The sequence below is a fragment of the Aphelocoma coerulescens genome, chromosome 13 (genome assembly GCF_041296385.1).
Source record: "Aphelocoma coerulescens isolate FSJ_1873_10779 chromosome 13, UR_Acoe_1.0, whole genome shotgun sequence".
In the NCBI taxonomy this organism is placed as follows: domain Eukaryota; kingdom Metazoa; phylum Chordata; class Aves; order Passeriformes; family Corvidae; genus Aphelocoma; species Aphelocoma coerulescens.
The window spans coordinates 18,193,042-18,219,182 of NC_091027.1; the positions used below are offsets into that span (position 1 = coordinate 18,193,042).

The 26,141-nt window shown below is 45.0% G+C and overlaps 1 protein-coding gene across 1 annotated transcript in view; it reads right to left on the reverse strand.

The window, feature by feature from the left end:
• The window catches only part of CTNNA1 (catenin alpha 1), a 121,151-nt gene that overhangs the window by 84,848 nt on the left and 10,162 nt on the right, over positions 1–26,141 (reverse strand). The window contains exons 2-7 of the mRNA XM_069029282.1: positions 19,450–19,556; positions 17,419–17,614; positions 10,475–10,641; positions 9,586–9,705; positions 7,484–7,750; positions 4,747–4,950 (exon numbers count right to left, since the gene is read on the reverse strand). Of these exons, the coding sequence (XP_068885383.1) occupies positions 4,747–4,950; positions 7,484–7,750; positions 9,586–9,705; positions 10,475–10,641; positions 17,419–17,614; positions 19,450–19,554 (1,059 nt within the window). The 5' untranslated portion in view covers positions 19,555–19,556. The remainder of the gene's footprint in view (positions 1–4,746; positions 4,951–7,483; positions 7,751–9,585; positions 9,706–10,474; positions 10,642–17,418; positions 17,615–19,449; positions 19,557–26,141) is intronic.

Here is a 26,141-nt window from a genome sequence, read left to right on the forward strand (position 1 = left end):
CTCAAACACAGAAATATTTCAGCTGTCAGCCCACTGGGGATTTTTTAATGCATTTGCTTTCAGTAGTTTAGATATCCATGTAGTTTTCATTGGAGTTCTGTTAACTTTGAGGCAGAGCTGAGTAGCACAGTATGGAAAAGCAGAGATGTTGGCTGTACCTACAGTGGGAGAGGAATCTCACCAGCTGCCAGTGCAAAGGCAACGCCAGGATAAATTGGTAGTAGTGTCGAAAAATATACAGCTTCATCCTTTTTATTTGGAGCAAACTGCCACAGGTCAACATGTACCCACACAAGATCACGGAGTTAGACACAAAAGACTGTTTCCATTGTATTTTCTTATATTTCTTACTAACTTCATTGATTGCACTATTAGTCTTGGCATCATTCAGTTCCATGCTTTGCTCTGCCCTCTTGCCCTGCCTAAGTCTGGAATCGATGTTCAACTAAACTCAATATGCTTTGAAATGTCTTCATTTAATTAATAAAATACACACCAAGAAAGCCTGACTGCCACAGATCATACAAAGATCTGGGTCTTGCCATCTGTGAGTTATATTACAAACTTAGCTACAACTCATGTGGTCAATTTACTGCATTCCAGGCAGTTGATCCCAGAAACAAGACCTTGGACTACTCTGCTTTTACAGAGCTTCTCAGAATCAATAATGAATTTAGGCCTTCTTCTTCTAGCTCTGCCATTCAGCACCAGCAGCAAGACTCAAGCTTACTCCAAGTAATAAAACCCAAATGCAAATAAACATCCGTGCCATTTCAATCCAGGAGGGATCTGCAATGCAAGTTTAAAAAGGAGAACTATTTTCTGTTGGAATTGTGAGAAGTGAGCAAAAGCCATAATGGAAAACAGCTCTCCCCTGGGGAAGTGGAAGAGGAGGGGGAAAAGCTAGAGAATCAGATGCTACAATTAAGGGATGAACAGCTGGGATTTCAAAGAATGTAGCTCATAAACCAAGAGGTTGGGTCAAAGTGTCCAATGAAGTTCGGTGGACACAGGTAATGAAAGCCCACATCCAAGTAACATCCACAGAAACAGACTCCTGCCACTGTGGCTCGGAAGCTGAATCCTGAGGGTAGCTCTCCCTGGAGCCCCCTCCATGCTCAGCACATGTCAGAGAACACATCAAGTGTGAGGCATTGGTAGCTCAGGACTGCAGAACAGAACCAGAAGATCACTGTGCCACCGCCTGAACCCTGAACAGCCCGTGCAGTTCTGGTCCCCAAAGCTCAGAGATGATACAGACAGGGCACGGCAGGGGATGGGGGAACATGACCATGCCACCATTTTGGCTCACATGAGCACTGTGCTTTTGAAACTCCTCTCCCAGGGCTGTCACTTCACACACCAGCATTCTCATCTTGAAGCCTTCCTGGGCCACCTGAGCTGGATTCTCCACGTGAATCTACACAAGGGGACAGCCACTACCACACCAAATGCTACCCAGTCCTCAGGACAAGGCTGAAATCAGCTGAGACAAACTGCTGTGAGATGCAGGCACACACAGGCCCTGGGACATTCCCTCTACAAACCCTGTCCAAAGCCACCACGCTGTTCGGTCATGAGGGCAAAGCCAAAGCTGAGAGGAGGTGGTGAGTAACTCACTTACAGCAAGATCTAATAAAACTAGGACACTTCATTCTGGGGAATCTTAGACCAAAGCCTCCTACGTGATATGGTTCTGAAACAACAGTGGCACAGGAAAGGATGGGCAAGGAGCTGCTGCTCAGGGGCTTTTTCTAAATGCGACGAGAGAAACATCCAACAGAACAGGCACTATGAGGTTGTTCTGCTTCAAAACAAAAGATACTTCTTCACAAAGCACCCATTTAAGCAGGAAACTCCTTGCTAAGGATGCTTATAAGGGTTCAGAAAGGATCTCCACAGATTAATTGGGGAAAAGTCTGCCAAGAGCCATTCAACACAGTCAGCAATGCCAGCTCAGGACTGGGGGGATACTCAGGTAAGTAAAACTACACAGCTCCCTTGCTCCTGTCCTTCTGCTTGCAGGATCCACTCACCACTGTCTGACAGGATGCTGGCCTTGATGTACAAGATTTAGTCTGACCAAGCTGGACTGCTCTTGAAAATGGCAAGAGAAGTCGTGCTAGATGAAAAAGGAAATAATACACCCACCAATCTAAGAAAAAGGGGATTCAAACTTCTGTAACAAACTACTGAACAAGCAAATCTATCCCTTCTCTTAAGGGCATAATCACAGGATTCATCACCGTGCCAGCAGATGCAGTGGGGGTCAAGAGATCTCACAATTCAGTTTATTGCCAAAAACTGTTATTCAGCTAAAAACTTCTGCCACACTCCGTAACAACAGCCGCCAATGCTTGCAGACTTACAGACCCTCAAGGACAGGCACAGAGAAACAGTTAAACTCTGGGTCCAAAACACTAAATTTTGAGTTATAAACTGTCTAGAAAACGGTCTTGTTATTGCCAGAGATGAGAAAGCAAGCCCAAAAGCCAGAGGAAGTCACTGAAGAGATGGCATTTAAAGCTAAAAGGGAGTCTGCCTCAAGACAGCCCTGTGCCTCAGCCCTTCCAGTGTATTCCTCATCCAATCTTCTCTGAATTTTTACACTTGGCCAATAAATACCTCTTACTCTAGCACTTGGATAGGATTTACGATGCACTGCAAGTGCTGTGCAATTAACAGATTTAATGCCCAATTCACTTCCTCCTTCAAAGGGAGACTGGAGGAAAGCATCCCAGGAGCTGTGGGTATATCATACATATACATGAAATGACATTTCCTCTGCCACTACTCTAAGTCAGCACATCCCTACTCTTCCTGCAGATGTATCAAACCATTTTCACTGTTTAGATTCCCAACTATTAGTCACTCTTCAGCTTAATCACAGAGGGGTTTACAGTATGGATTTTTACACACCATCCCACATTTTCACCATAATTTATCAATTGCTTTTTCCACTCCATTTCACTGAATTTCTAATCTCATTTCCCCAACTACACTGTCTACAATCATAACATAGCAGTGACTTTAAAAAATTCAGTATGCTCCACTAATTTCACAATGTGTTAAAGGAGATAACAGAGGGAATACATTCTTTCCATCTCAGCATGATTACTTTAACTTGCCTATCAGAGACAAAAGCACATGGCTGAGGAGGAGGACAGGCATTGCTGTCAGAGGAAGTCAAAGCTCTGCACTCTCACAGGGCTATTGACCAACTTTCAATGAGACAAATGCCACCAACTCCTACATGCAAGACCGAGGATTTACCTCTTGCACATGTTTAATTACCCTTTGGTGGCTGCTCCATTCGCAATCATGCTGACAGGGCTCCCTCCAATCCAGCAGCACATTTGAGGGATTATTGCTGATGCCTCATAGACTTATAGAACAGCCTGCTCAAAGGAGTTCTGAGTGGCACAACTCCGTGCTTTGCTTCCCAGCTGCAGTCTCAAGTTCTACAAAATGTCAATGCTGAGCACAAGTGACTTTCACAAGCAATTAAGACAGACTGCATGAATACCTAGCTCAGCCCGCAGGCTACATCAGACTTGCCTTTCAGTTTTGTTCAATTACTTTGCCCTTCTTTTGGTAAACAGAAATCCTTGTTTTCCTTTCTCTCTACCACACACTGCATCTGTTCTCTGAATTCCACCACCCCAACCCACACATGGCAGCCTTTGGACCAGTTTTACTCTATGCTGAAATCACTTTGGCCAAAAGATTTGGAGGTAAGGTATCTAATGCAGCAAGGTTCCTAAATAAGTGCTACTGTCTAAAAAAAGCTATCTCTGAACTAAGTTGCACCTAAAACACATTTAAAAGCATAAATAAGACTTCACCTCCTCCCATTAAGATTTCTTCAGACAATTTTACTTGCCTCAGTGCTACAAGCCACATAGTTTGCTTAAGTTGCTGCCATTTCTGCAATGTTACTTCCGAAATCAGCTTTAACAGTATTGAAGTTCAACAATTATACATAGTCTAGTCTATAATCTTATGATATCCTGATCTCACCTCTCAAAGCAGCAAGTTCTTCAGATTAAAACCCACTGGAACAAGAGCAAAGGGGCAATGGAGGGGAAGGAAGTCCAGTATTGCACCATGATGCCCTCAAATGCAGAAGCTCATCCGCATGACATGACACTACTCCAACTGCAGAAACACTCCCAGGCTTCAAACACTGTGTGCACATTCAGTGCCTAAACACTGGAAAAGAACTGCTCCGAGCCCAATATTTAGACCAAACTGCTCTCAGGATTTTTTACTACATAGTTAACTTCATACATCACTTCTACTCAAACTGAATAGCAACAATAATCAACTTGATTCTGACAATTTATGCTTTCAGCTATAAAGATGATGCAGTTAAAGGTTCCAAGAGTCGACAAAAGTGAAGTAGAACTTTTTGCACAGGCCCAGTTACTTTATGTAAACTGAGGTTTGAATTTCTCTACAAACCAGTATTAACAGTTATAAAATAAAAGCAGTGCCAAAGGGTTAATACTTTATGATGATAACACTTGTTTGGAAGACTGGAGATGAATTTTAAGGTAAGTATCATTGATGATTTAAGTAGGTTTCATCCCATCTCATGACAAACCTTTCAGGCACACTTGTTACTGTTCAAATTCCTTGGGACAGAACAAATCAGCTTTGAGGGAGGCGGCTTCAACTCCCTATTTTGGCTGATGACACGGAGTTACACCCCCCGAAGTGAGCGAGCAGAGCAGGGCTACTCACGTTGCCCATGTACTCGGAGAGCAGGTCCTGCAGGGCCTGGCGCACGGCGTTGCACTCGGCCACGATGCGCTCGCGGCGGTCGTCGCGCGTGCAGGACGAGTCGGCCATCAGGGCTGCCCCGCTGATGATGCTCTCCAGCCGCTCCTCCAGGGACGGCCGGAACCGCTCCTCGCTGAACGTCGAGGGATCCACGATGATTTGTTTCTAGCAAAAGAAAAAGTTGTGCAAATCAGTCACCAGCCAAAGCAGTGCGTTACTGTTAAGTCATCCACACAACCAACACTTAGAGCAACCCCCTGATCAGGCATGAAGAGGCAAACGACACCATTTTGGCACCGAGGAGGATTTTCATGAGTAGTTCTGTAAAATTACTAAGAGGTTTCCCAGCAGATTATATTGCTACTCATTTCTTGTGCTGCTTTGACAGCTAAAGAAAACTTGGCCACAGGAAGCCTTGTTACATGAATGGCAAAATTCAAATGTGCCAGCAAAAATAAGGTTCAAAGTACAGAACTCTTCCTAATGACATGTCAATCTGGACAGGCCTTCACTAGTTAACTTGTCAGATGTAATTATCCCATCATGAACAAGAAAACAAACATCCAAAATTAGCTCTATGTATTGTGCTCCATTGCCCTACTTTGTAGTCTTTCTTCTCTTCAATGTTAGGCAGGTAAATACAACTGTATTCTCAACAATTCTCCAAGTGAAACATCAACACAAAGGTTTCAAACCACACAGAAATCAATTTCTTCATGGCAGAAAATTACCACAGGTTTCTCCTGCCAGAGTGCTAACGAGCACAGCTCATACCAAGAGACTCAGGGCTGAAACAGCAGCACTGATGTACCTGCTCTCACCACCACCCTGGAAGCTCCCCAGAAGCAGCTGCACAGCATTTATCACCTTTGAGTACTTTCAGGTGATTTGTTTAAACAGGTCTGTAATTTAATAAAGAAAAATAATTTGGCCATTTCATGGTTGGGTGGTTTGTTTAGGGTTTGGTTGGGTTATTTCAGGGGCAGAATTTGTTAATTCTAAAAGGAACCCCAAAGCTTTTTGAAATGGGAATTTTCTCAGTCAGTTTGTACTGGAGCTAACCTCCACAGCCATGTCACAACCACCTCCTCCTGCCAGCCAGCACACTTCATATCCCTATGGAGTAACCACACAGCCATCACAGCAGGATGGGAACATGGCATGTGCTCTCCAAGACATTCTCTCCTCATTTTTCCTGAAACTTCCAGCCATTGGCTAATAGAATGGTACCACCCCAGAACTGCACCATCAAAAAAAGAAAGATAACAATCAGCTTGTTATCTTCTCGTAGCCATTTAATATGTTACCATCACTGGAGTATCTGGCAGCATGTGTGCTCAAAGCCTCTGTTACAGGAGCACAATAACACTCAAGCAGCAGCAGGAAATGAAGTGCCGGGATAACATCTGCCAAGAACCTCAACACATTTGTTTTGTCAGCCTCCTTTGGCAGGGATGAGATGACAAAGCTATCGTGAAGCTGGCCTGCTGATCAGGCACTGCTGCTGTTAGAGAGCCTCACAAAGTGGAATTAAAAGCTCAAAAAGCTTTGTGTGAACTGCAACACTTAAGAAGTAGGCTGCAGCTGTATACTGGAGAGTTTGTATGGTAAAATGGGGTGATTTATCAGAAACCCCATTAGCTGGTTTGAGCTGTACAAGCCAATCCGCAAACCTGAACTGAATTGCTTCTTCATTTCCAGCCCCTGACACGGTGCTGCTGCTGCTGCTGCAGGGCTGCCTTCCCCTCCCACAGACACCTGTGAGAACCTGCAGCCCCTCGGGGCTAACCTGAGGCACACCCCTAAGGCTTACTGATGGAATTTCAGAAAGGCAAACTCAAAACTGAGATCAGTCACAAAGATCAAGGTAGCCATGACATCCTCTTGTTACCCAAGAGATCACAGGGAAAGGCTTCCCATCAGGCACAGGGAGAATTCAAACAGAACTTCATCCTGGTAAAATACACATGGCAGAAACGGAGGAACAAGAGTGGTAAGAGCAAAAAGGAGAAGATGAGCAAAATCTGGCAAAATCACAACTATTAAATGCCTTTTGAGTGATGGCTTTGCAATATTAAATAAAGTTCTAGAGTAAGTTAGTGCTACAGTGTTTAAAATTCAGAGGCTGAATTCAGGTAGACACTGAATCCTGGCTTCAAAAGGAAAGCGATCTCAGTAAAAATGCATGGCTGTCCTCAGCAACGTGCTGAATGCAAGATAAAGAACATGACAGATCAGTACAACATATCAGTGTGAAATGACTTCATTTCCAACCAAAGATCATATTAAAACTTCCCACTTCATGTTCCTCTCAATAGGTAGTTTCAGCAATTCCAAATACATTATTCACTTTTAATAAATCACTTCTGTCACCTCCAAGAATACATTACATAAATATATTATGAAATAATCAATTTCAAACAAACCATCTAACGTAGCAGTAGGCTAGCTGCTATTTCAGAGCTAGTTTTACTTGACAGCCTTCCATCACCAAGAACCACATATATAACTCTCTATATTCCATCAACCCTAGTTTGGAAAATGACTTTTTAAAAAAAAGTCTACTTTGCCTACAACTTGCTGTACTTCACTAGAAAATGATCTTCCAGGCAATATCAATGACAGCAAGCTGTGGCTAACAAAGCAGGTGAACAAACAGGAGAGCTCGAGGGGGTTTCACAGCAAGGCTCCAACTCACATCGAAGTTGTTGAGGGCGTAGGCCAGCTCCCCGCCCCCGCCCTGCTGCTGGGCAGCGTCGTCCGAGGCGGTGGCCTGGGCGGCGTTGGAGATGCCGCTGACCGCCTGCTGCAGCTGCTTGTAGATCAGGTCCCTGTTGGCTTTGTAGGCAGCGACGTCGGGGTGCTGCAGGCAGGCCTGGGACGCCGTGTACAGGATGGGCACGTTCTTCTGCAGGATCCCTCTGGCTGCCGCCATCTGATCGCGGTGACCCACATCTTTCAACTCCTGTTAGGAAAATTAAAGGGGAAAAAAATTCATTTGAGAGCACTGCCCACATTCAACATCCCTACACTGTCTCCCTGGATCTTCAGAGGACAGGCAGGTTCTTTGCCTCAAATCTGCTCAATTCTGTCTGCTGAGTATTCCTATCCTCAAGGGCTCAACTAATTGCAAAGCACGACAGATCCATGAAGTCAAAAAACAACAACACTGCAGGGCAATTCACAACACCACAATTCAAACTCTGACGTTGGATTTTTGTTCTTCTGCAGCAGAGGACCAGCATTTTGAAAGCTGTCCTGTCTTGCGCTTGCAGATGAGAAGCAAGATCATCTTTAATTTAAACTCTCAGACTCACAGCCAGAATGTTTTCTTTAATCACACCTAGAAGATGGTGTGTACTCTCCTCAAGAGACTCGGGTACTTAATTTCAGAAGAACAAATATATAATCTCATTCAGCTTCTTGTTCACCTCCAATGAGACAAAATTAATCCAATGACTGTAATTACCACTAATTCAAGGTTAGTGAGCAAGTCCATAAGTCTTTCCCCAAACACTCTGTGCTGTAATTCTCTAAAGCACCATCACCTCTGTTTTGGAACAGAAGCACCATGATCAGATAAAGCTTCTGAGTCCAGCACAAGCAGTAAGTTTATAAAAGAAGGAACAACCACAGTTATTAGCAGCATCATCATCCCCAAGTTACCTCTTAAATCTAACATAGAGGCAATGAAAATGAAGACAAGGACTGCCTTACTGAGAAAAGGGAAAAAAATTCTGTCAGACTCTCTAAAATGAATGGGCAATAGGTGACCTCTGTAAGGTACAAACCGAGCAGGCAGGGCACTCCAAGCAGGCACAGAGATTTACAGATTTTGTACAACCACTTCCTATAGTGTAGAACAATCCATCACAAAGCAGTTTAAGAGCATTTATTGCATGGCCATCACAACCCTACTCCCATTTACTGCAATCAGATTTGAGATACATAACCAACTGGCAATCCCTTTTTGACTGTACCCAGCTTATTTTCTAAGACAAATCTGTGCAAAAAAACCCAAGCAGTGTCAGAGGTGCATAAGCAGCTTTGGTTTATACATATCTACAGAACAAAGAGGCAAAAACTGCTCTAAAAGAATTATGCTATTCCTGATAAGTTAAACTGCCCACACCTCTGCTTTCTTTTGAAAGCTTAACTACACAAGAATGAGTCACACCAGCGCTGTTGAACAAAACAAATTTCACACGCAATTTAAGGCTAAGGACAAGCTATCCAAACACAGAACATACCCATAACAAACAGGAATTTAAACTCCTTCTCCAGTGGACATTTCAGTGCAAGACCAGTGGGCAGCACCACTCACTTCCTCGGGAAGTTGTGGCTGTGCCCAGCCTGAGTTTTGCTCCCTGTGTACATGGACGCGTTCAGTCCATCTGCACGAACCACAGCAGCAACGTGGTCTAGTGGAGAGTGCCCCAGCACTGGGACACATCTCAGCTCCCTGTCCTCACCCACACCTGCACTGCTTCAAAATGGAAGTGCAGCTCTTGGGGAGCAGCATTTCATTAGGGCACTAAAACACTGACATAAACAAAATGCTACTAAGAACAAATTCCATCAGAAGCAGTACCCTACAGCCAAGCAGACTTTTCCTGCTTACCAGGCAAGCTCACAGTCCCTAAACATGGCAGAGCACAACACAAACTACTCAGCAATAATGTAAAAAAAATACATTAAAAGTATTACCAGCAACAGGCACTGTCCAAGAGCAGCAGGGCTGCCTTATTTGGGAAAAGAAAAAGAAAAATTAACATACAAAAGAAAGTTGCCACACTATACCTGTTGTCTTTTGGCTGCCATTATGTTAAGCTTGTCCACTTCAGGTTTGAGGGCTTTGTACTGGATACCCAAGTCCTGCTCTGTGCCAGCATTTCTTAGTTTCAAGATACCATCTTCCACCTAAAAGAATATATATTCACATATTTTTCCAAGCAACACAGTCCACAGGTCAGGAAGTAATTCAGAATGTATTTCATAGCAGACAGGGAAAGCAATCTTCCTCTGCCCCGTTATTTTTTGGAGAGAGACACTTTTAAGGCTAATAGGATACAGTGCTTAGCTACTACTTCACAGTCACCAGCTACCAGAGACAGTCAAGTACACACATCTGAGAGGGCATGAAGGAGTCCAGGGCCCTGGCAGAGCCATGGCAGTGGTCAAAGGGCACAAGGAGAGTCCTCAAAGCTCGTTTGCAAAGGAAGACCCAGTATCCAATGCCATTTCACTTCAAATTCTGCACAACCACTCACCCACCCTGTTGCTCATGGGAAGAAAAGGCTTCCTCAAACAGTCCACTTTTATTTTTATTTAGCCTGCCAAAGCTACTTATCCCTAGTAGCTGCAAGGGAGTCCTGGCTATAAGAAAGCCAAATTACTTTTGTAAGATGAAAGGGGTGACTATCACCCGCAGCTGCAGACCAGGGCTCAGTTAGTTTCTGTACTAAAAGTTCAGAGCAGAGTGCAACTCAATGTCAAAAGCTACTGACAGTGAGTATAAAAATGAGTGACACACGCCCACTGCACACATTCTGCCGAGAGGAAAAGCCCCAAGACCCTCCCCAGTGCAGAGGGGGGCCGCTGCCAGCGCACACCCCACAGGGCCGCGCGCACAGCGGGCACCCGGCAGAGCACCCCCGGCGTGCCAGGCACGGCACAGACCCACACTTACGACTTTGAGCTGGACAAGCAGCTTGTAGACATCTGCCATGTCAGCCAGGATGAGCAGGCGGGTGACGGCGGAGAGCAGGGCGCGCGCGGCCCGCACCATGTTCCCTCGCTTCACCGACGAGCAGGGGTCATCTGCAAACTCCCCTGACGCGCTCTTCATCAGGTCACCTGCACAGGGGGACAGCAGGGGCTGCTTTAGCACCACACAGCACTGCCTCAGCCACCAGAAAGATTCCTAAGCCAACCTAAGTCTCTAAACCAAAGCATTTGTGAAATACAGCCAACCATTAATACTGCATGTGGCTACCTCAAGGTACAGCTACCACAGGCATTGGGGCAGAGGGGCTTGTGCAGGGAGGAAGGGCTGGGAAATCACACTTTGGTCCTTATTTCCATTTGTACAGGTGCTTTAGCATGCCAGAATTCTCTAGAGAGGCGAATTCAGCATGCCTTTGCAGGGCTGCAGTTATTTCCCAAGCTACGATGCTTTCAAAGCCTGAGCAAAAGCTTTGATTTGTGTGCGTGTAGAGTTAAGCAGAAAGCAGCAGAAAGCCCAGAAACACACAGCGAGCTGCCACAGCTCCTGGGACTGTAAACAACTCCGAGCTATGACCTGGCTGGATATGCCCTGGTTGGAATTCAAAGCCAGGCAGCGCTTCGTAAAATGCTTCAACATTTCATAGCCTGTGGGGCTGCATCTGGTGCAGGAGCAAAGAATTTGGGTTTCAGATGGTAACAATGCCATTGGTTAACTATGAAAAGCAAAGGCCACTCTGCACAGCTACAGCAATTCCTCCAGAAGGCATTTGCAAAGCATCACAGTAGTGCTTGCAAATAGTCAGAGGAGTAAATTTTGGATTTCTCCCTCTCTTTTTGGGGCAGCTTCCAGTACCACTGTTCCTACACAGCAGCAAGTTTTGGAATCCACATTATTATCCTTGGATGTCTCAGCATCTCAGAAACACAGAGAACAGCTAGGACTTAGTTTAGAAAATGGTAGGTCCTCAGGGTCAGGGACCTGCAGGCAGCAAGAGATGACCAGAAAGCAGATTGCTAGAGCTGCTGTTTCAGAGGCTTCCCAAAAACCTGTATGAAAAAGTGTCCACATGGCCAAATGCCGAAATAAAAATAGCCTGTCTCAGATGAGACTAAAAAGCCTCCACCAGTGCTTGACAAGTGACAGCTGACAGTGAGTCCCTTGGAGCCCCCCACACCAAACAGGGCGCGGGCTGCACCGAAATCTCTGCGTGATGCAGTCCCAGGAGGCTTCCACTTCTTTAACAACTTATCCTTAACTGCTCAGAAATGCCAACAGCTGGAGAGCCCAGGGTTAGGCATCCTCATACAGAACATCTTGCCCAGGAAGTTTCTGCCACCCAGGCACTCTACACCTTCACAGCTAAATTCAGCCCAAGCACAGCTGCCAGGCTGCCCAAGCAACCACATCAAAATACTCGATTTTGTTAAAATGCTCCCTCCTATGTAACACCCTTCCATCATCTTAAATAATATAACCAAGAGTGGCATATAACATTTTAAGATAAAAATATGCTCCTTCTGTACTGGGACACAGCAAAAAAGCTTCTGTCCAAGTACAGGCCAGCTCTCAATATCAACCCAAAGCTATCCCCTACCCAGCTTTGGGGAACACAGCTCAATACTTCAACAAGGCTTAAGAACTCCAGATTTCCAGATGGGTGAGAGATGATGTACCACCAACGCTGAAAACTTCAAATTGCCAGATCACAAAACCCCAACAGTAACTGACATGACCCTTTCTTTATTCCTTCTGGAACAGGCTGATAATAAAAGTCATCACCACAAGTATGAAATTCATTAACAATCTCAGGATTTAAGGGTATATATTTACAAGAACATGTAAAGTAGTAAGAAGTAACACAATAAAGGGGAATGGCTTCAAACAAAGTAGGTTTAGATTGGGTATTGGGAAGAAATTCCTCCCTGGGAGGGTGGGCAGGCCCTGGCACAGGATGCCCAGAGCAGCTGTGGCTGCCCCTGGATCCCTGGCAGTGCCCAAGGCCAGGCTGGACATTGGGGCTGGGAGCAGCCTGGGACAGTGGGAGGTGTCCCTGCCCATGGCAGGGGATGGGACTGGATGGGCTTTAAGGTCTCTTCCAACCCAGGCCATTCTGTGATATGCCAGAACCAAAGTTCAGTACAAATATTTCCTTCCTTATTTACTTATATGTAAAATTCCCACATTTTTAACTCCCAAAATGTTGTTTTCATTTATTTCCTATTTAAAACAACTTATTGAAGGGGCCACTTGCTTCACATGAATCTCAGAAATTGCTAATGAAGTTAAAAACCAAAATTATCCTCTATCCATCTCTTAAATTGCAACCTTTCAAGCCAGTCCTAAAATAAAATGCTATTCCCTTTTATTTTAACAAGAGATTTTAAAAGATTTAGTGAGTTTCAAACAGCTTGTCAGGGTGTCAAAAGAAAACCAGCTTCCCAAAATTAAAAGCAGATTATATTTAAAGTTGTTGCATATATATACATTTCTGCCAATTAAGCGAAGCTGGCTTTCAGACTTCTTTTATAAAGGGAAAGCACCATGGGGTAGTTATTTTAGCTGGATTCAAAGGGCAAGAGGGCACTCTGGCCTGGCCTCAATGTGCAGGTACTGCATTGTGTGTGCACATCAGCAGTTCCAATGGGATCCAGCACCATCTTCCCCTTTTCAACACTGAACACAGGTAACACAACCACTTTGGAAGAAGGATTTTAAGAGTTAAAGTAACACTGTGGAGAAAAGTCCAGCTAAGAGACTCGGATTATAAAGCTGGTACAAATTCTTACATGAGCAGTCTGTTTTTCCAATATAACCTTAGATCTTCATTAGATATTAGAAGGGAAAGAAAATAAAACTAGAGTTGAGAAAAGAAGAGACAACAGTAGTCATCCTGTGGTCTTGTCAATCAAGCATAATAATTCAATTAAATCTAATGGAACAGAGCCCATTTCAGAAATGGTAAGATTTTAGTCCCTCAAAAGAAAATTCCCACTTTCTAGTCTCTTTCCCCCATGCCCACAGGGTGTGGCAGCACTTTCAGTGGTGGAGCACTTTCATGTGGAGCATGATGACCATGCTGGACACACCACCAGCGGGAGGGCACAGCAGCAGGCAGGACGGGCGAGGCAGGAACACCCAGGACACACCGCTGCTCCTCTTCCAAGCTGGGAATTCGTGCCCACGCATCACCTCGTACCTTTCAGCACTTCCAGTTCAAAGCTGTGCCCAGGCTGCTTTGCCAGCAGTGCCAGGGACACCACGAGTGCCACCAGGCCATTCCCTCCTGCTCACAGCACCCCGCTGCACTTCCCCAGAGGCTGCCATTCCCCACCAAATGAAGGCAAGCAGGAAATCAGTTTCAAGTCTCTACTACTCTGGATACTGAAGTTCCATCCCCAATAATGCCACCTTCAATGCCCACCAGCAGTGTCACAGCAGGCTGTCCCGGCTTTCTGCTATAAAGGACAAGGCCCCACATGACCTTTTGCCATATCAACACAGAAATTGGTACTTATGGCAACAAAAGCTTCTGGTAATTCCTTAATCTTGTCTTCAGTTAAATCCATATACTGTCTACAACACTCCTACAGTTTGCCAAGAGCCACCTCAGAGCTCCCTCAGGTTATGGCTTTCCCAAGTGGCACATTCCTAAAGCATTGTTGCAGGAAACCAACTGAACCCATTGCACCTTTCAAAGAAATTTAGCTAACTGGTCCCAACAGAACTTTAAAGCTGAATTTTCCAAGAAGAATTCAGTATTTAACTTCAAGATGTTCCATAACTGGCTTCCTACTGCTCCTTGGAAATCCTTACACCAGACATCTTCTGTGATGTACAGTTGAAAAAACTGTTTTTCCCTTTCATAACTCATCTCACTGTTCAGTTTTGAAGAACCCTTCACTTAGAAACATGAAGCAGAAGGACACTGAGCTGAATCAGTCGGCTCATTCCCCTGCATTGGCAACCTGAGACATCAAAGCATTCATCCCTTCTCCTACCTCAAACCCAATACACAGGCTTAGGCTTTTGAAGTTTTAATTTTTGGTCTGTTATGTAAAGTTGCCATAGAAGACACACAGCAGCAAGAGCACAGCTCATTCCCTGGATCCCCACGCTCACAGGCAGCTACAGAGACAGTGAGCTGTGGCCATCAGCATTCCAGGGAATCAGGAATGGCCTTGCCAGTCTGACCCAAAAGAAATTTCCTTCTTCAGCCCAGTTTGGAAGCTGTCTCAGTGCCAAGCACCTGGGTAGGGGACTGGTTCAAGTTCCACACCACTTCCCAACAGCACCAGAAGAGCTGAGCACTCCACCACACAATGAGACCCCACAGGGAGCTTACAGTGAGGAAGTCAGGCTGGGCAGGACCAGTATTGCCCCTTCTGCTACCCAGCAAACCTCTGATGGCAGAAATGCCTCTAACAAACACTATGACAATGCTGAAATTCAAAGTGTTCACATCAAATGCTTTCCCAATATCAAGTCTTTTCCATAACCACAGCAGGATCTGTTCTGAAAAACACTTTGATTCCTTATCTCCACTCTTTAGCTCAAAGTCTTAAAAATTTCCATTACTTTATAAGAAATCAAAAGTCCAAGCTTTAAAGGGCCAGGAATCTTACTGTAGGATATTTCATTAACTTGCTTAATATTTAAAGCGAGTTGTAATTTATTCTGCCATTGTAAAAAACAAGAAGACTTTGAAGATCCTCTTACATTGATTTAGGAGCTAGCCATGCTATTATTCATTTGAAATAGCTCTTTTCACTTCTTTGTTTTTACCCCCAACAAATGGGATTTTATGAACAAGCGTGCTCACTAAAATCATGTACTCTCTCAATCTTCTTGCTAGGCTGAAAAAAAAGTTTTTAATTTTCTCTGATGAGACAAGTTATCTATTGTCCTAATCATCTTCGTAATCCCCATCTACATTCATTCATCTTTTTTTATTATGGTAACTAAACTGCTCCCTACTCTAAATAGAGGCGTTATTAATGCTATTTTCCTGTCCTCCACTGAAGATTAATTGTGCTCTAGATCTGTAATCCCACTGCTGCTGTCAGACCCAGATGCTGCCAGCTCATGATCACCCTGCTGCTGACCACAACACCCAGATTCTCCTCTCCACTCCTGCCCCAGTTGCAAAAGGCAGGTAAAGGCACCACCACCAGGAAGATCTGCTGAGCACATGCTCAGGCTTTGCATCACACTGTCCTTGTTTCTCCAGTTCATTAATGCAACTGGTCTACCACAATACTGGGAGCTTCTGAGGTGCACACAGTGTATATAACCACATACAACCTCCCAATGTATCTCCCTGCTGTTATTAGCACTGCTGAGAATTGCAATCCTCCTGGGCACTGGCAGCAATAACCCTTCCCTCTGTTCTAGCTCATTCTTCACTGCTTGCTTCTCATTTCCTCAAAGGCTGGTTTGATTTTTAATTTCCTCACCAAAAGCTGCTCTGCTAAACCTGGCCAAACACTGGCCCTGTGATGGGGCACAGCTTTGATCCCTGGTTGTGCAGGAACTGTGTCCCACAAAGGATGGTGGGCCCCACTGGTGTCCAGGAGATTCACTGCAGTCTGACCGCCCACCCAGCCTCAGGAAACAGGCCCAGCCCCCGCTTTTAGGCCAGAATTCACATGGGCTGCAAACAGCAAAAAGGGAGAAAGAAGTGAAGCAACATTAAGGTGGGAAGTTATTTCACTCCAGCACCTCTCAGTTATGAGCTTCACCTCCTCTGTCAAAGCCAACAGAGCAGGGAGGTTTTGGCATCAAGCCTATGTGTAGTCTCAGAACCAAGAAGGAGCCAAGAAACATGGGAAAGGGTCATCTGGAAGATTTTTTTATCAGTCTCTCCTTCCCACCAGCTTCTCACTGCAATATTCAGCTACAAATCCAGCTCAGTCCCGAGGGCTGAGCAGAGCTCCCTCTCTCACCAGCATCACTGAGCCATTTGGAGGCACCCACAGATGAGTTCTGACTCTCCACTGAGCAGCAAGCACCAACAATTAAAGCTCAGAGTCAAAGGGGTCTCTCTTGCTGTTTGTTGTTGTTGTTAAATTAAGCCAACTCAATTAGCCTCTTATATTGCAGCCTTCTTACCTTGATCTTTCTTTGGTCTGTCAACCAGGCTCATCCAGAACTTAGAACCATTTTCAACTAATATTTCACCACTCTGCAACTTCAGCTACAAACAAGTAATTAATGCTAATGAGTTTTCCCTTTCTTGCAGCAGCAGCCGTCACCATTAATACCAGTTGACTGGGTTTCACTGAAGCATAGAAAAGACTCATGACTGGAAGAATGATAAATGATTTATGAGCAACAGTATTTACTAGTGCATATTTTAGAGTAAGTCAGCTCCACAGGCTTTTCTTGAAGGTCTGCTCCAAGAAAGTAAAAAATAAAATTATAAAAATCAACATTAGACATGAGGAAGGAAGCCTGGAATATTTAATCAAGGTCTTCACATTCTGTTTGGTGCTGTTTACATTTTGCATATTCAAGAAACACATCTCTGTCGAGTCAACGCTTGGCTCTTCCTCCTACAGTGCTGGTCTGTATACAGCCAAATATTGAAGAAGTTATTGACATATTTGAGATGCAGTCCCATAAAATTTATAGCTGTGGGGAGCACGTTTACTTTTGAGCCTAAACTGAGTTTTTAAATGCTCTTCAAAGAACCAGCCCTTCTGCTTCTCTTCTTAATCTCTACTTGGAACATCCAATTTCCAGACCTACCCAGTTATATTACTGCTCTGGGATGCCAGCCAGGCAAGCTGAGAATCCCCAAGGTGAGAGGTGCAGAGTCATTAGAAAGAGCAGCAAAGGGAAATGGGAACGGTTCTGCTTGCTCTGAAGAGCCACAGCTTGAGAAGCCACCAGCTCCACACTCTTACCTTGCTTGCGAACATCTTCCACAGCTGCCACCAGCTCCTCCTTCAGGAACTGGCTCTCCTTTGCAATTTTGTCTCCTTTCTCCAGGAAATTCTCTGTTGCTTGTTCCACTGAAGCAGCCAAGACATGGGCCTTTTTAGAACGGCCTCGCTTCTTATTGGAGGGGCCCTTGTTGCTGGTGTTAACCAGTGTTGTTACCTAAAGGCATAGATGGAAGGGAAAAAGCCCAACATCAAACAAATTTAACATTTATCCATTTGATAGTAAGGCCACTTTTTTTTCTAGACCGTGTATTGCTAATACCTGCACTGTTGCCAGCTCAAGTTAACCTAATGAGTGTTTTCCACATTGAAACACTACCATGCTTCTTGATTCTTTAGGTGAGCAAATAAATGCAGCTAAACAACTCAAAGACTTCTCTTAGCAGCAGCAGACCTCAAAAGTTGATTTTAAGAATGGAGATCTATTTGTGTTTTTGATAAACTGCAGTGTCAGTAACAGGCCAGAGCTCTTTGGCACCGCATGAAAGAAACCAAGGTGGGGATAATTAGTTTGGGATAACTCTCCAGCCATAAGAGACCCCAGACAAGGTTGAAGTCTGTGCCAGTAGAAATGTAGAGACACAGTATCTTTTCAGTCCAAAACAGTGCTATAGCCAACGGGCTGAATGCACAGCAAAGGATTTGGTAGAGCTCATTTTTCCCTAAAAAACCCTCAACTGAACTCTCACAAACCTCCTGTAATCAACAAATATTTCTAAGCTCTGTGTCTTAGACTGAAACCCTGCTGGGAACAGGCTCATCACCAGAGGCCAGGAGACCCCCAGGTACTGCCTGAGCTCAGGATCAGGATCCATCCCCTTCTATCCAACACAGACATGTCACAAAATCCACACACACATTTCTCCGTTTGCCTTCCTCTTTCCTCTCCTTTTTGGAAAGCGTAAGAAAATGCACACAAAGCTACTTTAGAGGGACATTAAATTACAACACAAAAAAAATTACTACTCTGGAAAGCCCGAGGAGCACTGACATAAAGGTCCTCAGAGCTGAATCTATCTTCCCAGTTGGCTGATGTAGAGAGGGAAAGCCATCAGCTGGGAATATCCTGGCTGGTTAACGGGGAGCATTTGTGCTGGGTAGTCTCAGTTCATCGTGTTCTACAAATAAAGAACAAGTTGCAACAAGGCAATTTGCTCCAGTTCCCCCTCTGTGTTTTGTCAGTCACACCATTCAGAAAACTGGGGGTTGCCAGTACAGCCTGTTGTGCTTATTCCTTGAGGAGTAAGTTCAGACACTGCACTTGGTGAAAAAGGTCCTGTGAACAAGTGTGCTCAGTTAAGTTTGCCAAATTAGGGCAATTTCTCCTAAGCAAAGACTCCATCAGTAACTTTGGCTAAAGAGCCTTATCATCCAACTGCCCACTGAGGATCCAGAGGGAACAAGTGGCAGGTACAGACAGCAGCTTGGTGACTAAAGGGAAAAATACCAGAAACAGAACTTGGCAATTCCCATCTGCACTTAGCAGGAATGGTGTCCAGCTCATTCTATCATTTTAGACATTTCATATTCCAGGAAAACAATGCTACAGGCAAAGAGTGAACTGTCTCCAGTGTACCTTCTCTTCCAGACCTCATAGAAAGTCTCTTCCAAGAATTTTCAAAACACCCAAAACACATAGCTCCCTTTTATAAGACTTACTCCAGCCTTCCTGAGCTCTTCAGTGCTTTTCACTGGGGCCCATACACCCCACAGAAAGAAGCTTTTATTCACAAATCCAGCACAAAGTGTAGGCATGGAACATTATTTCAATCAGAAGTGCATGTTAGTAACTGCTGTGTCTTATCAGGTGCTGAAGCAGCACAGTCTCCCTGGACTCATGGCCAATGTTCCAATGAAACGGAACAAAGAAACTGCTTGTAGACTTCATCGTTATTTACACCTAGAATTGAAGCTTTGTGACTTGATTAAAATAAAACACCAAAACAGGCAATCCTCTTTATGGCTGGTGATTTTGCCCCGTGTTCTTCCTACCTGTGTAACAAGAGGCTCGAGCAGCCTTTCGACTGCCAGTGTTCTTATCTCCAGGCTTTTGGGGTCCCATTTGAAGTTCACGTTGGCTGCAGTGACAGCAGTCATTTCTGCAAGAACAAAAGAGATACATGAATACAATTTTTTATTGTTAATGCATCTTAATAAATTAAAATAGACTGTTAAATACAAAACATCCATTTAGTGTAAGTGAAGGTTACAGCATCTCCAGAAACATCTGTTTTGATTCAAATGGTGAGTTTGACAAATATACAGGCATTTGACAATATACAGATATTACCTGTACATTTTGGTTAGAAAATAAAACCAAAAGCAAATAAATCCACACAAAGAACTACTGCAAAGCCACACTGTTTTATCAGAGCAATGACAAGATCAGCAGTGCCTGGGCTACTCATTGGTGATCCCCGACCAACAAAGGACCACAGGTAGTGGGGACACTTCTCCCACGAAGCTGGGAGCCCCCTTCTCCCAGGGCTCCCTTCCAGGGCCAGCTCTCCTGTGCTCCCAGACCAGCCCTCAGACACAGCCCAAGGCGTGGGGGAGCAGAAGGGAACACCTTGACTTCAGCAGCCCCAGAAAGCTGCCCATATTCTCAGCTCCACCACGAGTCACTACCCCAAAGGCTCTGCCAAACCAGGAGCCAGATTTAAACCAACCCATGCACCCTCCCCCTTCACCCAGTTCACCTTTGGAGAGTACAAAGGTAAAGGAGTGAATCTAAGTCTTACAAAGCCAGAAAATCCAGCTGGTTCATACTTAACAGCTTACATATCTATTACACTTCTCCTTAACATTTGCATAGGAGGGAAAAGCAGATTTGCATGAAGAGATCTGTTCAAAGCTGTCACTGAGCCGTTTCTTCCCGTTACAGTTTTATATCAACATCCCAACGGAACAGCAAACATACTTATGGGAAAAGTTGAGTGAAACTACTAAAATAGCTCTGCTGTTGAGGAGTCCAAAAAATTAGAACTAAAAATAAGGAACTACAACAAATCACTGGATTAACACCATGGTGCTGCACAGCACAATGAAAGAATAAACTGAACAATAATCTCAGTAAAAACTGGATTTGAAGTATTACGGAACCATAAAACCAACTCATATCACTTCAGACATAATATATTTTAGCTCTTCCTGCTTTGAGCTGACCTCAAAATTCAAGATTAGACTAAACCTACATTTGTAACTTTTTATTTTTTAAAAAGTCAGGAAGAGAAATAGATTTCCTAAATCTCCTTCCACCCATCTTCCTAAACACCTACTGTTGAGGTCATTTTAAAGCTTATTAGCTGATATTTTTAATCTTTCTCTGGACAGGGCATTGCCTGTGCAGCATCTCAGCAGTCACGTTGCTCTGACAGCACCAGATGTCCCCAAGCTGCCAGACAAGCACAACATCCCGTTATTTTTAAGAAGCAGGAGGCAAGGCACTAATTTTGGTAACCAACAATGTTTACAACACGTACCAACAACCAACTGCTCTCTCCCGACCCCAACAGCTAATTGTGCTCAGGAGGGGCTGCTTGTTTCAGAGAATAAAAGCTCTGGGGCACTGGAGGAGCTCAGCATCACCTGGCTCAGGTCTGGTCCCCAGCCGTCCCACAGGCTCTCACACCACGGGCACCATAGGAGAGATTAAGAACTCACTCCAGCACTGCTGACCAGAGCTGACACACTGAAGCACAACTTCACAAGGTGCAAGGTGGAATATTCAGCATTCATCTCTCCACTACACCCACGCTCCAAGTGCCCACACTGCTGGGAGAAAAAAACTTTAAAAGCTGAAAGCTTAAAAAAAAGAGAGACTAGAAAGAGCCTGATCAATGCTGGCATACATGGAACCTTTCTGCTGGCTTTGGCTGAAAACACTTGTGGGTGCAGGTGAAGGCTCCCAGCTCCCAGAGCACAAGCCAGGCCACAGTTCCAGAGCCCCCAAGGAGCCACAGGCAGGTGGAAGGTGGTCACCTCCTGTCCTCCCCTACCTCTGACAGTGACCACTAAGCACTGTGAACTCACTGATTAACCTTCTCTCTCAATCACCCCCTTTTAATTTCACTCACCCACTGGCTTGTGCCACAGCCCAGATGCTGGCACAGGGCACCCTTCACTCCCAGGTAGCTTCCCACCCTCCACAAGGAATTTCAGTGGTTTATTCCCCCCCCAATAGCTCAACATGAATGCTTCCTATGTAAGAAGCCAAGAAAAATACACTGAAAACCTTTGGGGTTTCTGAGAAACATAGCCAGGGCAAGGAAAGCCCAGCAGGTTTCTAAAGAAAGGCTTTTTCTATGTAGTTAATGCTGTCACACCTCCTGCAGAAACAACGTGCAGGACGAGGTAACCACGAGAAGATACATTAATTGTATTAGTAGCATAATAAAGGCAATTCATCTGAAAATACATTAGTATGATAGTTCATGAACTGGCCTAAAGTAATGGTCTATAAAACCACTTAGTAGCAGCGCTATTGAAATTTATCTAAAAAGCAGCACTTGATATCAAATAGCCTGTTTGGCAGCAATAGCTTGGATATCATTTGTACATTGCAATAAATACGTTTATTCAGTTGATACTTGTGGAGAATACAGGAACAGGCTATAGGTTACCAACACATGGGTGAGATGGCTTCAGGGGATAAAAGGACAGCAGCCAGGGTCATGTTCTGGCATGGCTGTGAACCCACCACGAGGACCCTCCAGTTCTCTGGAACTTGTCTTTTCCCTGTGACTGCTCAAGCTCTCCCTCACTGAATTCAAATACAGTAACAGGTAGCAAACCACATCATGGGATATTATAGCAGAGTGCTTCATCCTTGGCTGCTGGAGAGCACACCACAACCCCCACTGCAGTCACTCCAACACCTGCAGGGAAAGAGGACATCCTCTGGAAGAGGAACCCACTTGCAGAGCAGTGCAGCGCTGGTTTGACAGCTGGGACAGCCCAAGTGACATGGAAACAGGTTCTCCATTCCCCAGCCCCACCACGAATTTCAAGGACAAAGCAGCACAGACCACACGGCAGAAGAGTGAGCGGCGCTGAATCTCAAGTGCGGGAATATATAGAACGACACCACTGCACAAGGAGTTGTGGTTGCCCAGCCTGTGGTTTCATAAGCAGCAGAAAAGCTGCTTAAAGACCAATGTTCATCCTCCCACACCCCTCCAGGAACTCATTCCCGTTTGCACATCACACCCCCTCCGTACTGGCACAGCTTTCCCCACGCCTGAGCGATTAACCAGATGGGGAAGGACTGATTTGGCTGGAGGGAAAGAAATCCATTTCTGCAAGGTGGGCTGAGATCCCCATCTGGCTCACCGTGCCACCACAGACACCGCTATGGCAAGGGGAGATGGCACCATCAGCTGGCACCCTTGGCAAAGCCACTGCAGTGGGAACACAGGGCAAAGCTGGATACCACAGCCAAGCTGAACAAGGAGCCACTGAAAACTGAGCATCAAGCAGAGCTTCTGCAGAGAGCAGGAATGCCCTCCCCACACATCTGATGTGCAGACATGTGAAGCCCCAATCTTCAACCACACTTACCAGCCAGCACGTTAACTGCAAGCCCTTTGGGTTATTTTACTGTTTGTGATGGTGCTCATTATTGCAATAGAGGGCTCCATAGTAATGCAGCATCTTACTGGGGTTTAGTGCACAGCAAGGACATGAGGGCAGGGGAAGCACAGAGTTTGAAGAAGCCACTTTCAGAGCTGTGTTCCAGCCAATGATCTGCAAGCAGAGCCATCCCTGGAGAACTCTCTATTCCTTTCTACAAACATGAAAGATCTCATCTACAGCTAAAAATTAAGGACAGGTCTCCATTCTGCTTCAAACAACCACTGTTGCTACCCTGCTACCCTCTCCCTGCCCCAAACAGACCCACGCTGGCACAGGCCTGATGGGGTGAGCCACTGCAGGGAGCTCAGTCTCGGAGTAAGCTGGTAACTCAAACTTCCCTTCCCAGGTTACTGTCCTGATGGAAGAGTTGAGACTGCACAGAGAGGGAGCAGCATGGAGATGAGCTCTGCTTCTGAAGTGCCCCCCAGGGCAGGTGCCAGTCCTGCTCGGAGAGAAGGATGAGCAGAGGGATGTCTGAGCTGCTGGGGCTGCACTTACACACCCTGGTACAGGAGCTGGCCTGCCAGGAACATACCGAGGGTGATGTGCACACAGTGCCCCTTCCAAAAACCACATCTGAAGTCTGAGTGTTTCCAAAAACTGGTAATTCAAGGTTTTAGGAATAATTTTAGATACCTACTTCCATAATACAGGTATGCAAATAATTTTTAGATATTGGCAAGCAGAGGAATGCAGTTCTGCAGCTGCTTTGCAGAAGTGCCCTGAAGGCACCCAAGGCTTTTCCAAAAGCCCATGAAGGAGCACAATTTTAACAGCAAGCTCTGCACCCCAATGAATCATGAAAAGGCCTAAGTGCTTGTGGTCCTGTTTTTCCAGGCTGCACTCCCACACACCCCTGAAGGCACTGCTGGCTGTAGCTCAGACACTACTGAGTGAGTCCATTCCACCTGCCCTGTACCAACCATCCTGCAGCCACCCCACCTCTGGGCAAGAGTAAATCTCTTAGGGTAACACAGCAAAAAACAACTGCCCATCTCCTGTGCTTCAGTCCCACCACCTTGTGCTACCCGAAAAGTCTTTACCATGACATCTGCTGTCAGTCTTCACACTTAACTCTCCTGCCAGGCTGCTTTCTAAAAGCTTTTAGCTGCACTCACTGGTTTCTTGGTTTTTCTCAGGGAAGCCAGCAGTCAAGGAATGGTCTGACTGGCACAGAGAGGAGCTGACCTGGCCAGGCACAATAGACCACATGCTGAATTCCAGCATTGTGCTATCCAAAATACCTGACACAGAACATGGGACAAGAACATTTAATACCTGAGAGGACATTCTCCATTTGAACAGCCTTCCTGCTACTCCTCAGCTGTTCCCCATTCTGTGGGGCTGATGTGCCCAGCAGCAGTTAGAGGTACTCCACTGCAGTTTTTTGCAGCTTTTTTCTCTCATATGTCTTTAAGTAGTCTCACTCATTTTGAATGATAATCTGGTCTCCTCCCACCATGCTTCCAGACTGTCTTTAGATACTCTGTACCACATAATGAGAACAGCCCTTACCATCACCCAGGTCCTGGGGATGGAACATGGTGGGATTCACAACACAATGACCCAGCTTCATCTTTCAGAGAGAAAATTAATCAGATCCCCTGTTCCCAAGGGAATCCTTTTGCTTGGCTTGTTACCCAAATACCCAATGCACCTGACAACCAGCAGGGATCCTTGACCCCTGCTGAAGGTAGCAGACGAGAGCAAAGATCTTCAGGAACTGGGTATCTAACACACCATTAATGCAAATCTTCTGAACAGTTTTGGTTTCAGAAAGATTAAGGCCCACTTCAACAACTCAGCTCACATGCTGGGGCTTCATATGGCCCACTGACAATTCAAAACTGGTTTTCATATAACTAGGAGTATCCATAAAATAAAAAGTTTCATTCTTTCACTTCACAGTCTCCAAATTAATTTGTCTGCCCTGTTCCACAAATAAAGCAGCACTCGGCAGCCAAATAGCTGCAAGTCAAGGATGTTTGGTATATGTGATGCTTTTCAAGGAGGATTTAAGCAGGCTTTATTTAAGCTGCTTTTATTTAACATCAAGCATACAGAACTAAAAACAGAGAGTCATCCTCCTCTAACACAGCCTTCAACCTTACATTCTACCTGCTCAGATACCAAACCCTGTCCCCCACCATAAATGCCACGCAGGTAACTACTTCATTAGAAATCCTTACTGTTAGCATTTAACAGTCTGAAATATTAATACAAAGTCAGATGTCATGTTGTGGCAAAGCTCATATTTGTATGTACAGGATGAGTTTGAGTCGAACCTGTCTTACAAGACTCAGGTCTGGGTGGCAAAGGTGGAATGCACTGCCTGTGTCTGTGTTATTAAACTTGGAGTGCCCCCAAGATCTGAGGTGTGAGTAGATACATTGGCCATGTCCAGCTTGGTGTCAAGGTAAGACCATCCCCGCCTCATCCCAAACTCTTGGTTTTCACTGAATACAATTTTACTAAACTTCCAAGTGCGGTATCTATACAAATAAAGGAAAATTAGATGAGAAGTAACTTCACTGAATAAAACAAACTTCTGTAGAAATCAATGACCATGTTTTCCTTAATGGAATTTCCTGCCACTTAAGTATATTCAACTTTGCTACACCTCTTGTTTTGGTTTTTTTTTCCACAAACTGCAGTAATTACCCAAGAAAAAAGACAACATTCAGGTTCAGATAAGCCTGTCTCTCCCGAGTGCCATTCCAGTTCCAGGTCTTTTAATCTGCTTTCATAAGTTTTTCTCTGCTGCTTTTGTGGAGAAGGCCCACAGAGGCATCTGAAACACTCATCAGACAGCCGTACACAGCCAGTAACAAACAAATGTTTCTCTATTTCTCCGCTCATTTAGACCTTGCTACTGAGTTGAGAGATGAAACTCAATCCAGTGTCCCTACAAAAATCCATGAAATTCCTGACTGTTTTCTCTCCAGTGTAGGTGTTGTCTCCCAGCAGAGCCAGCAGCCCCAGGGAGCCCCTCACCTTTCCCCCGGGGCAGCAGAGCCCTGCCCTGCCCAGCCCACGAAGCATCACATGGG